The sequence below is a fragment of the Tamandua tetradactyla genome, chromosome 15 (genome assembly GCF_023851605.1).
Source record: "Tamandua tetradactyla isolate mTamTet1 chromosome 15, mTamTet1.pri, whole genome shotgun sequence".
Lineage (NCBI taxonomy): Eukaryota > Metazoa > Chordata > Mammalia > Pilosa > Myrmecophagidae > Tamandua > Tamandua tetradactyla.
Genome location: NC_135341.1, coordinates 37,421,667 through 37,434,416, shown reverse-complemented (window position 1 = coordinate 37,434,416; position 12,750 = coordinate 37,421,667). Strand labels below are relative to the sequence as shown.

Below are 12,750 nucleotides of genomic sequence, written 5' to 3'. Positions count from 1 at the left end.
GCAAGTTGGAGGTTTCCGGAAAGTCATCCTAGTGCATGGAAACTTTGTAAAAACTATATATTGCCCTAGGTGTTCTTTAGGATTAGCTGGAATGGTTTTGGTTGGGGTTTGGCAAGTTATGATAGGTAACAATGTCTAACTGAAGTTTGTGTAAGATTTGAACTCTCTCAGCCACTGATGCCTTATTTGTTACATTTCTTTACCCCATTTTGGTCAGGATGGCATTGTTGATCCCACAGTGCCAGGACCAGGTTCATCCCTGGGAATCATCTTCCATGCCTCCAGGGAGACTTTCACCCCTGGATGTCATGTCCCACATAAGGGGGAAGGCAATGGTTTCACTTGCAGATTTGGACTTAGAGAGGCCACATCTGAGCAACAAAAGAGGCCCTCCAGAAGTAACTCTCAGGCATATCTATAGGTAGGCTAAACTTCTCCACTACATCCATAAACTTACAAAAGCAAGCCTCAAGATCAAGGGCTTGGCCTACTGATTTGAGTACCCCTAATGTTTGACACAGTATCAGGAGGTTTCCCGGAGGTAAAGTGTAATAGTTCCATATTTTTCTCCCATCCCTCAAAAGGCTTTGTCAATACTTTTTGATTATCTGTTTTATATACTCTGTGATTTATCCAGGCATTACATTAAGTTACACAGGATTACAGGCCCTCATTCTTATTCTGGGGCTTTTTAAATAATGGGGAGAGGGGTGGTTTGAGTAGGAATGACTAATATGGTGTAGCCAGCTTACACCAGCTCAGAAGAAATGCTTCTGAGACTGTTTACCCAACTCTGTATTTAGTGAAATCATGTTGGTAATGTGAAACTAGCCACAGTGAGAGTATTTACCCCAGGGAAATCAGCAAATGGTATAAGTTGGAGCCATTTTGTTAAACATTTACGATCATATCATTGGCAATGAGTTAATAATTGAAGTTGGATGATCAGCAGGAGGAAGTTAATTATACTACACTTTTTATTATTGTCAATGTTTGACATTTTCCATCATAAAAAATGTAGAAAAGAAAACCAGCATGTCTATAAGTGGGGGATTACTGGACAGAATGATTCTGATACAATGGTTCAAGGATCCTGCAAAGCACTGCTCTAACAGATACATCCAGACAGTGAACAGCCACTTATTCTGAAACAATCAATGTCTCCTGCCACCCCTCCTACCCCCATATACACAATAATAGGTTTGATACCTCTCTGCACCTGAAGTTCCCTCTAAAGGCCCATCTCCACCCTAGCCCCTTAGTCCTCTAAGACTCAAAGAAAAGATAGCTCCATGAATACTCTGACCTTTTTTTTTTTTATTTCAAAGAGCTATACACTCAATTTTACAGTAGATGGGAAAAATTACGTTAGAAAACTTATGGTGAATATATGATATACAAGAGCAATCCCAGAAAGGCACATGTTTGAAAGACAGAAAACAGCTGTTCCAAATATGATATATACATATGATGAAATATTGCTCAGCAGTAAAAAGGAATGAAGTACTGAAAGCATGGATGAACCCTGAAAACATACTGCTGAGTGAAATAAGTCAGACACAAAAGAACAAACATTGTATGATTTCACTAATATGAGCTAATCAGAATATGTAACTCATACTCATAAAATTTAGAATACAGGTTAACAAGAGATAGAATGAGATTAGAAAATGAGGAGCGGTTGCCTAATAAGTACAGAATTTTTAACTAGGTTGAATCTAAACGTTTGGAAATGGATAGAGGTGACCACAGTACTTTATTTACTGAGAATATAATAGTGCTGAACTGCCTGTGAATGTTGTTGATAGGGATTTTTTAGTCATTTATGTCACCAAAAGGAAAGCTAGAGGTTAAAATATGGTAATGTATAACACTGTGAATCTTGTAAAAGACGATGTCTGTGATTAACACTACAAATATAAGTAAATTCTTTCATGAACCAGAGCAAATGTACAACACTTTTTTTACAAAGAGTTAATAACAGAGTGGTATATGGGGGAAAATGTACCTATTGCAAACTATAGTTAACAGCAATACCTTAATATCTTTCATTAACAATAACAAATGTACCATACCAATAACAGGGTCAACAATGGGAGGGGAGATAAAGGGTAGGAAGTATTTTGGGTTTTATTTTTTATATCTATTTGTTAATTTACTTTTTGGAATAATGAAGATGTTTTAAAATCAACTGTGGTGATGACTGCACAACTATGAGATGATACTGAGCACCAATTATTTGCTTTGATTAGATTATACGGTATATGAATGTCTAAAAATACTTTGCATTTTTAAAAAACCAGCTGTTCCAACTATTTTCATTCGTGTAACTACATCATTTAAAGTCATTACAAAAGAACTCTTAATGAGCAAAATATTTCTCTATTATGTATCTTCAAGTTGTTTTACTTGAGGCCTGATACATTTTCACTCTGTAACATAAGAAATGATTTCTCATTCTCCAAGAGAGGGTAAACTAAGGCCATTTTGTGCAAAAGGCAATGAAAACAAGTTCTTCGCACTGTTTCTCATACCTGCCTTGTCCTTGCCCAGATATTATGCATCTATGGCTTGTCCAGAGGCCCCAACTGCATCTGATCCTCAAATGAGATCACTTCAAAAGCTGTCTGCAAGTTGTTGTAAATGTATTTTACCTGAATTGTACACTCGAAAATGATAAAATGGGAAATTCTGAGTTATTTGTAAGTTACTTCAATAAAGTTTTTATAAGTATTAGTAGAGGTCAGATTTTGCATTAACATGAGAGTGATCTCTCTATATTTTCTAAATAAGAGTCCTCTAACTTTTTTTTTTTTTTTTTTAAAGGAAAGACAGAGAGAGAAGGAAGGAAGGATAGAAGGAAGGAAGGAAGGAAGAAAGGGAAACATTTTTAAACATTTTCTTGTTTTATTGTACTCTGTTTCTCCGTTTTTGTTACATGGGCTGGGGCCGGGAATCGAACCGAGGTCCTCCGGCATAGCAGGCAAGCACTTTGCCCGCTGAGCCACCGCGGCCCGCCCAAGAGTCCTCTAACTTTTAAAAAGTAATCTTCTTAAGAGGGGCCACCATGAAAACAGAGACAATCTTTTCTTTCATTTGGAAAATTATTTCTTCCATGCAACTCACTCTCACAACCACTCTCAAAAAGGGCAGGAGGGTTGTAAATTTCATTGCCATTGAGCATAAAAGCTTGGAAGTAGGGAGGAGAAGACCACAAACATTTTAGCTATACAAATGTAGAGCAAGGCCCATGGGGGGCAGCAACTCTATATTCTCACAGCCAGGAAACTGAAGAGTCCTGCAGAGAAAGACAGGATCCAGCATGCCAACATCACAGATGTGTTAATCACAATGTCATGAAAACAGGATTACAGCATCTCTTAGAGAGAAAAACTAGGGAGAAGGGAAGCAGTATGTGGCTCACAGTGCTGTATAACTCATTTTTCTGATAGGAGATTGTCTTGTTCTTTTCTATAGTAAAAACAATTTGTGAGCAGATCAATTAGGGACATCACTCTTTCTCACAAAATTGAAAATATTATTAACAGTAAATATCAGAATCAGAGCTAAAGAAATATCAGGAAATCTTCTGCATTCTCAAATAGGGTATCCATTCAAAAGGCCAATTTAAGGATAACTAAATAACTACTGATTTTAAACTTCTGGTTATCTCCAAAAATCCCAATATAAAAGTTAGCTATTCATATGGAGCACAGAATGGGAATGAGGGCTTATAATTCTATATATCTTAATGCAATACCCGGATACATCCCTGAGTATGTTGGGCAGATAATTAAAAATTATTGGCAAAATTCCTTGAGGAACAGGAAAAAAAGATACGGAATTATTAAGCTTTATCACCAGGGACACCCCTGACACTGTTTCAAACATTAGGGACTCCTAAGTCAAAAGGGCAAGGCCTTGCTCTTGGTAAGCTTATTTCTGCAGCAGAGAAGCTAAGCTAACCTAGAGCTTTGCCTAAGAGTTACTTCCAGAAAACCTCTTTTGTTGCTCAGATGTGGCCTCCCTCTCTCTAAGCCCAATTCTGCAAGGAAAATCATTACCCGCCCTGCTACATGGGACATGACATTCAGGGGTGAAAGTCTCCCTGGCAACATGGGATATGACTCCCAGGGATGAGCCTGGCCCTGGCACCATGGGACCAATAATGTCTTCCTACCAAAAGGGGGAAAAGAAATGCAACAAAATAAGGTATCAGTGGCAAAGAGAGTTTAAATAGAGTCAACAGGCTATTCTGGAGCTATCTTTTGCAAGTTTCAGCTAGATATGGCTGATTATCATGGTTTTCCAAAGCCCAACCAAAATCATTCCTGTCGACCCTAAAGAACACCTCTACCTGAGATTCTACAAAAGTTGCATGTACTATGAATACCTTCCAGAAACCTACAACTTCCAAATGGGTTCCTAGGCCAGATAAGTTCTAAAATCCAGACATCAACTAGTCCCATCCTCTTATCCCTTATTATCGATTCCCCTTTCCAACATGAAAAAGTTAGAATGGGCATAGTCCAAATACCCCTAAAGATTGGGAGAAAGATCAAAGGAAAAGGTGGAGTTATGATAGGTAAGATAGGATTTAACAAATCAAGGATGACTGCTGAATCATTATATTGATATTTTTTTTAGTCTCCAGTGTCTTGGTGTAGCTAGAAGGAAAAACCCAAGATTGTAGAACTATAACAATACCAAACTCTGAAATCTGTTCTATAACTACTTGTTACAATGTACTTTGAAATCCATTACTTTTTTGCATATATATTTCACAATAAAAAATGCTTTAAAAAAGTTAGTTATTGAAGCGAATAAATCACATCATAATGCGCTTGTAGTAAGTGATTCACTCATGATTACAATTATTTCCTGTAGTTTTCATCATATTGGTGACCTTGTAATTTCATTCACTCATTCAAGAAAGTAACTAAGTCGTTTTTAAGAAGTAGCAAATGAAATATTCCTACAAATGAAATCTATCCAGATACAACTGAGAGCTGTCATCAGGCACTGAAATGTTTTGAAACTTAAAAGAGGTTCCAGTAAATTGCCTTTTCCTTCATTCTAAATAAAAAACTTGAGATAAAGGAAGTTGATACTTTCAAAAAGAAAGAAAAAAAGCAAAGTTTATATTATGGAAACCTTTAAATGAATGTATTTGTTTCCCTTTCACATATTCATGGCATTCAAAATGACCAACAGATAGATGAGCTAGAAAAATCAATAACCTGTTTCAAGGAGATAATTTTCCCTTAGCTTACATATTCTCTTATATGAGATTCAAGGAAAATACAAGATCTTAAATCCACAGAACAGAGAAGTAAAACTTTGAATTTAGGTTAAATAACAAGCGAAGACAAGAAACACTTCTCTCTAGTCACTACATATGAGATGTTTCTGCTTTTGCCCTGTATTCTGATCTACTCTCTCAGTTGCTAGGACCTTACTCCATCAGTTGCTACCTCTCCTCTGGCTCCTTTTCTTCTGCACATGAACATGCTAAGGATGGTTCTTGCTGCTATGGAAAACAGTCTGGCAATTCCACAAATGGTTAAACACAAATTACATATGACCTGGCAATTCCACTCCTAAGTATATTCCTCAAAGAATTGAAAGCGGGGACTCAGACAAATAATTGTACACCAATGTTCATCACAACATTATTTAAAATAGTCAAAATAAGCAATCCATGTGTCCAACAACAGATAAATGGATTAAACAAAATGTAGTATACCTATACAATGCAATATTATCCAGCCATAAAAAGAAGTGTGGTACATGCTACTACATGGATGAACCTTGAAGACATCACATTGAGTGAAATAAACCAGACAAAAAAAGGAAAAATATTGTAAAATTTCTCTTATATGAAATACTAAAAATAAGCAAATTCATAGACACCGAAGGGAGAACAGTGGTTTAAAGGGGTAGGGGAAGGGGGAATGGAGAGTTATTGCTTAGTGGACATGAGTTTTGGTTCAGGATGATGCAGTCTGGAAAGAGTGGTGAAAGTTACACAGTATTGTCAATGCACTTAATGTACACCATCCATTTTTAAACAGTTAAATTTATTTTGTTAACTCCTGTTAACAGGAGTGATATTGGTGGGGTTTAGCAAACCTTAGCAATAAGCACTATCTAAGCGAAGCTTGCATAAGAATATTCTCCAGAAGCCAGAGTAAGAATATGGGCCTTTAATCCTGTACAGCTTAATGTAATGCCTGGATAAATCCCAGACTATATCAAGCAGATAATCAAAAAGTTTTGGAAAAATCCCTTGAGGGATGTGAGAAAAACTATGGAACTATAAAACTTTACTACCAGGAAAACCCCTGACACTGGGCCAAACATTAGGGACACCCAAATCAATAGTCCAAGCCCTTGATCTTGAGGCGCGCTCTTGTAAAGCTTGAGGATGTAGTGGAGAAGCTTCGCTTACCTACAGGAATGCCTAAGAGTTACTTCTGGAGGGCCTTTTTTGTTGCTCAGATGTGGCCTCACTCTCTCTAAGCACAACTTTGCAAGTGAAATCATTGCCCCCCCCCATGTGGAATGACATCCAGGGGTGAAAGTCTCCCTGGCCGTATGGGAGATGATTCCCAGGGATGAATCCAACCATGGCACTGTGGGATCAACAATGCCATCCTGACCAAAATGGTGGAAAGATGTGTAACAAGGTATCAGTGGCTGAGAGAGTTCAAATAGTCTAGAGGCTACTCTGGAAGTCACTCTTAAGCAGGCTTCATTTAGACATTACTACCTATCATAACTTGTCAAACCCCAACCAAAACCATTCCAGCCAATCCTAAAGAACACCTAGGGCAATATATACAATTCTACAAAGGTTCCATACACTAGGGTAACTTTCCAGAAACCTACAACCTCTAGATGGGTTCCTGGACAAGTCCTGAAACCTAGAGGAGCCAGCCTCCCCAGAATATCAACTAGTTCATCTTCCTACCCCTTATTATTGACAGCCCCTCCCAAGATGAAAAAGTTAGAATGGCCATAGCCCAAATACCCTGAGGTGATGAGAGTTATAGAGAAGGTAGGGTTTAACAAATGAATATGATCGTTGAATCGTTATATTGGTATTTCTTTTAGTCTCCAGTATCTTGGAGCAGCTAGGAGCAAAAACCTAAAATTGTGGAATTGTAACCCATGTCAAACTCTGAAATCTGTTCTGTAACTAATTGTTGTGATGTGCTTTGAAATTAATTAAAAAAAAACTTTTTGCATATACATTATTTTTCATAAAAAAAAGAAAAAGTCAATTGTGATGATAAAAAATATCTATTCCTTCTAGCCTCCAATGTTCTGGAGCAGCTAGAAGGAAAAATCTGAGATGACAGTATGGTAGCCCATGAAAAACTCCGGATCTGTTCTGTTAACTACTTGTTGAAGAGTGCTTTGAAAACTATTGCTTTTTTCTTTCTTTGCTTTGTATATATGCTATATTATACAACAAAGAAAAGTTAAAAAACAGATTCTACAAAGGTTCCATGCACTAGGGTAACATTCCAGAAATCTACAACCTCCAGATGGGTCACTGGATCAGAAAAGTCCTGAAATGCAGAGCGGTTAGCCTCTACAGAACATCAACTAGTTCCATCCCACTCCATATTTTGACAGCCCCTTCCAACATGAAAAAGTTAGAACGGCCATAGCCCAAATACCCCTAAAGAGTGGGAGAAAGATCAAAGGTGATGGTGGCATTATACAGAGAAGGTAGGGTTTAACAAACAAGTATGACTGCTGAATCATTATATTAATATTTCTTTTAGTCTCCAGCATCTTGGCACAGCTAGAAGTAAAAACCTAAAATTGTGGAATTGTAACCCATACCAAACTGTGAAATCTGATCTACGGCTAACTGTTGCGATGTGCTTTGAAATTTATTTCTTTTTAGTATGTATATTATTTTTCACAAAAAAGAAAAAAAAATCCTTCTAGCCTCGAGGGTTTTGGAGCAGCTAGAAGGAAAAATCTGAAATAGTAGAATGATAACCCATAACAAACTCTGAAATCTATTCTTTACCTACTTACTCAAGTGTACTTTGAAAATCATTCCTTTCTTTTCGTTTCTTTGTATATATGTTAACAATAAGAAACATTTTTAAAAAATAACAGCCTCCAGAATACCCTCCTGACATAATTTGATCTCTCTTAGCCACTGATGCCTCAAAAAATGGTTAAACTGATTTTTATGTTACATATATTTTACCACAACTAAAAATAATTTCCTTTTAAAAAGGCATGAACTCCCTCTCTACAGCCCAACTCTGCAAGTAAAATCATTACCCTTTCCCTATGTGGGACATGACATTCAGGGGTGAAAGTCTCTCTGACCACTTGGGATATGAATCACAGGGATGAGCCTGGCCTTTGGCACTGTGGGATCAACAATGCCTGCCTGACCAAACGAGGAAAAAGAACTGTAATAAATTAAGGTATCAGTGGCCGAGAGAGTTCAAATAGAGTCGAGAGGCTATTCTGGAGGCTACTCTTACGCAACCTTCAGCTAGATATGGCTATTTACCATGGTTTGCCAAACCCCAACCAAAACCATTCCTGCCTCCTAAAGAACACCTACGGCTCTGAGATTTTACCAACGTACCATTTACTTTTCAGAAATCTATACCCTCCAGATGGGTTCTTAGGCCAGGTAAGCCCTGAAATTCAGAGGAGCCAGCTTCTCCAAGACATTAAGTAGTTCTGTCACCCTATCCCATATTATCTTGTTATGTCACCCTATCTCCATAAAATACTTGTTACATTGTATTTTGAAATTTATTGCCCTTTTATATATGTTATATTTCACAGTTTAAAACAATGTTTAAAGAAATGGTTGGGAGGGAAATCATTATGGATTAAAAAAGGCTAGGATACAACAAACAAATATAATGTTTAGATCCAGAATCAAGCAAATTAACTAAAAAAAAAGAATAAGAAATTTGGGAAATTTAAACACTGCCTGGACATTAGATATATTAATGAATTATTGACAATTTTATTGAGTGTGTAAGTTTTTTAAAAAGTCCTTACATTGTAGAAATAAATACTAAGTATTTATAGTGAAATTATTTGATACCTGAGATTTGCTTCAAATTACTACACAGGAAAAAAAAAAGATGAGGAATGGTTATGTGTCCTTTTCTGGTTCTGCCAATTTTTATGTATGTCTGAAAATTTCCATAATAAACAAAAAAAAGGGCATGAATTCATTTTAATATTACAACATGAACATTGAAAACATCATGCAGAGTGAAAGAAGCCAGGTGCAAAAGACCACATGTTGTATGATTTCATTTATTTGAAATGTCTAGAAGAGCCAAACTATAGAGACAGAAAGTAGATTACTGATTGCCTAGAGCTGGGGGGAATGTGAGAGAGGATTGGAAGGTGATGGCTAGAAAGTATAGGGTTTCTTTCTGACATGATGAAAATGTTTCAAAATTGACTATGGTAATGGTTGCACAAATCTGAATATACTAAAAATCACCGAATTATTTCCTTTAAATGGGTGAACTCTATGGTATTTGAATTCTACCTCAATAAAGATGTTACCAATATAATGTTGGGGAGAACCACAAGTATAAAATATCTTATGGTAATACTGAAGTAAATCAACCCTGAATGCCAATTTATTGTTCTTATGAGGATGCAGTTTGAGTAACTTATTAATATAAGTCTGAACTCTTCAGGCTTTCCTATGAGTTAAATATCTATTATAATACTTCACACCTTGGTGTACTGTTTGACATCAAAGTTTTTATTAAAACAGCTAAAAATTATTTGCTTCCTATTTAGCACAGATTTTATAAACTGAAATGGTGGTTAGTCATGCCAGTACACAGGACTTTACTAAGCAAGGCCTCCTTATTAAATACAGTCTTATACCACATATCCTATTTTTAATATCGGGTAGTCTGAGTTTATTATTCTAATGTTGCCAATGGATATGCAATGTATTTTTAATAGTAGTTCATCTTGTGTTGATTTCTATTGCTATAGCAGGGTAACCACTTAGGAGGAAAAAACAAAAATAAATACCAATAAATTAGAACACAGTTACAAAGATTTTAAATCAACTCAATTTTGAAAAAGACACAAAAGATGACAAAGAATGAAGACGTGATACAAAAATCTTGAAACTGTTTTATTCATCAGGGATAATTTCTAAAATACTCCTCTAAACTGTTTTGTACAAATAAAATCTGGCAAAAAGGGTTACAGCTTTGTGATTAATAGAGAATAACAGTAGGGGAAAGAAACACAAAAACTGAGAAGTCACACCTGAGATACAGCTGTTTAAAAACACATTTATCCCTGGGAGATTGCCGTCCTGGTTCCCCGTTTAAAGATAAGTAAAATCTGAAGTAAAAACAGGTTTAACAACTTGTCTAAGACCACAAAAGCAAACCTGTGGCAGAAATTTGGCAAACAACAATTTCTGATTATCAGGTTTATGATTAAAAATCCATAACAGACTACGCAATAAGTGGAGGAAAACAGAGAAGAGCAATTCCACTCTTTCAGCATGAATAAACTGTGGTCCTGCACACAGAAGCTTAGAATCTCCCAAAGGAATGACCATTAATTAACTCCTAGCTAGCAGTAGCTGGAAAGTAAGACCAGGACAGAGTCAACTACGTAGTAGTTTTTTCAGTGTGATCTAATAATACTAAGTCTCTAACACTGCCTCTCAAATGTTTTCATACTTTCGTTAAATTTTGGCTGTGTAAAAGTAAAATGTTAAAACAACATTTATTGTTATATTGATAAAGCCTATGCTGAAACAACCAAGGAAAGTGGAATTGCTTCTTGACATTCTTGCTTAAAACATATGAAGAAAATGTTACTTTTCTTCTTTTCTGCAATCCACACACTAAACAAGATTCATACTGTTCACCTTCACCAAATTTGATTCAATTGTTTAAGCCAAATTTAAAATAAATAATAAAGGAGATTACCAGGATCCATATTTTAAGAAATACATATTCAACTACACAGGAGTGAAATGATCTGTCTGGGATTTGCTTTAAAACATTTCAGCAAAAGGAAAAAGGTATGGGTGAAACATTTGCGGCAAATACAATTGTTGAACGTGTGAGAGGTTCTCTTTTCTCTCTACTTTTGTCTATGTTGAAATATTTCATAACTCTTTAAAAAATGAATTAATACCAAAGTTACCGTCCTGAAAATTAAGTACGAGTCACTGAGTGTTAATACTCTTGTCTTCAGAACGAAACGAGGCAAAGGGCCTCAAAGAAAGGGCGAGGATCCTTCCACGAGGCCGACGTAGGCTCGGAACCTCAACGCCCCCAACCCCAGCTCCACGCGACCACCCAGACCGAAAGCGCGCACGTTTCGCTCGTGGCTGATTCTGGCAAATCATTCCGTGCGCTCTACGAATGGGAGAACAGCTGATTTGGAAGTGGCGCACGCGGGAATCACGCTGGAGGCTCCGGGAAATCCGAGAAACTCCGCTCGAGAACGCCCAGGTACCAGTCCAGGGCTATCGGCTCGGTCCCCGGCGCGACACACGGCCCCATGGCCCCCGGACCTCTAGCGACCCCGGACCAGTCTCCTCAGCCCCTCCACCGAGAACCCCCAGCCTCCAGTGAACCTCGGCCCCGCCCGCTGCCTACCGTCAAACTCCTCGTCGTCCTCAGTGTCGGCGTCCGCGGTGGCGTCGGCGACGGGGCAGGGCTCTTGCTCGTGGGGGCCGAGAGGAGGGGCGGTGGCGAGCGGCACAGAGGTCAAGGCGCGGGCCTCGCGCAGGCGGGTGAAATAGTCTACCGCGAAGTCGATAAGATCGGGCGGTTGCTGCCGTAGCACCTCCACCGTGTAGCCCTGCAGTAGCTCCGTGAGCCCTGGCGGGATCTGAATGTGGCTCATGCTGACCGCGGCGCGGAGACTGGCGGATACGGGCCGCCAGCGGCCACAGCCTCCCGTACTCCCTCCCGCCGGCCCCTAGCTCTGTTACGCGCGGCCCCAATCCGGCTTTCCTCACACAGCACTTAGGCCGGGTCTGCGTTTCCGGGCCGCCCGACCCTGCGTTACTTCGGCCGGCTGGCGCCGCCGCCGCTGTCACTGTACCGCCGCGGCTGCCGCGGGGACCGACGGGCGGGCGGGACGGGCAGGGCAGGCGCCCGGGTTGTGACGCAGGCGGCTGCGGGCGTGCGCGCCCCCGCCGAGCGCCAGCCCGCAGTGCGCGTGCGCCGCCCCCCTACTGAGCCGTCGGGGGGTCGCTGCGGGGGAAGGGCTCCGAGTGCGTCCTCACGGCGCGCGACCCTCGAATGAAGAAATGAATGGCCAACCGGCGAATCAGCTTCTGGTTAACGCCTCTCATCTGGTCGTAAGAGCTCGCATTTATTCTTTTTGTACACGCTGAGCGCCTTGTTTCCCGACACTTACTGGGAGCTAGGGATACAGCCAAGAGCCAAATGGTGACACACACAACCACCTCAGTGTGATTTCGGCTTTGGTGGAGAAGAAGGCCCTCATTAGGGGGTGACATTCAAGTTGACCCTGAGGCCTGGTAGGATCTGGTCAGAGGAAGACCTGGAGGAAAGCCATCTGAGTATAGAGGATAGACAGAGCAAAGGCCTGGCCAAGTCTGGACTATTTTGGCCACAGGAAGGAATGGTGAAATGACCATAGGACATTCGGGAAGCTAGCAGGAGGTCTGTGAGATGTCAGCTGGGGAAGGCTGTGTGTGTGGTGGTGGTGGTG

The 12,750-nt window shown here is 39.5% G+C and overlaps 1 protein-coding gene across 2 annotated transcripts in view; it reads right to left on the bottom strand.

Annotated features, from left to right (window-relative positions):
- PRKAR2A (protein kinase cAMP-dependent type II regulatory subunit alpha) overlaps positions 1-12,137 on the bottom strand; it is an 80,010-nt gene extending 67,873 nt beyond the window's left edge. For both annotated transcript variants that reach the window (XM_077129394.1, XM_077129395.1), the window contains exon 1: positions 11,664-12,137. In XM_077129394.1, the coding sequence (XP_076985509.1) occupies positions 11,664-11,913 (250 nt within the window). In that variant the 5' untranslated portion in view covers positions 11,914-12,137. The remainder of the gene's footprint in view (positions 1-11,663) is intronic.
- Between the last annotated feature and the right edge of the window lie 613 nt (positions 12,138-12,750).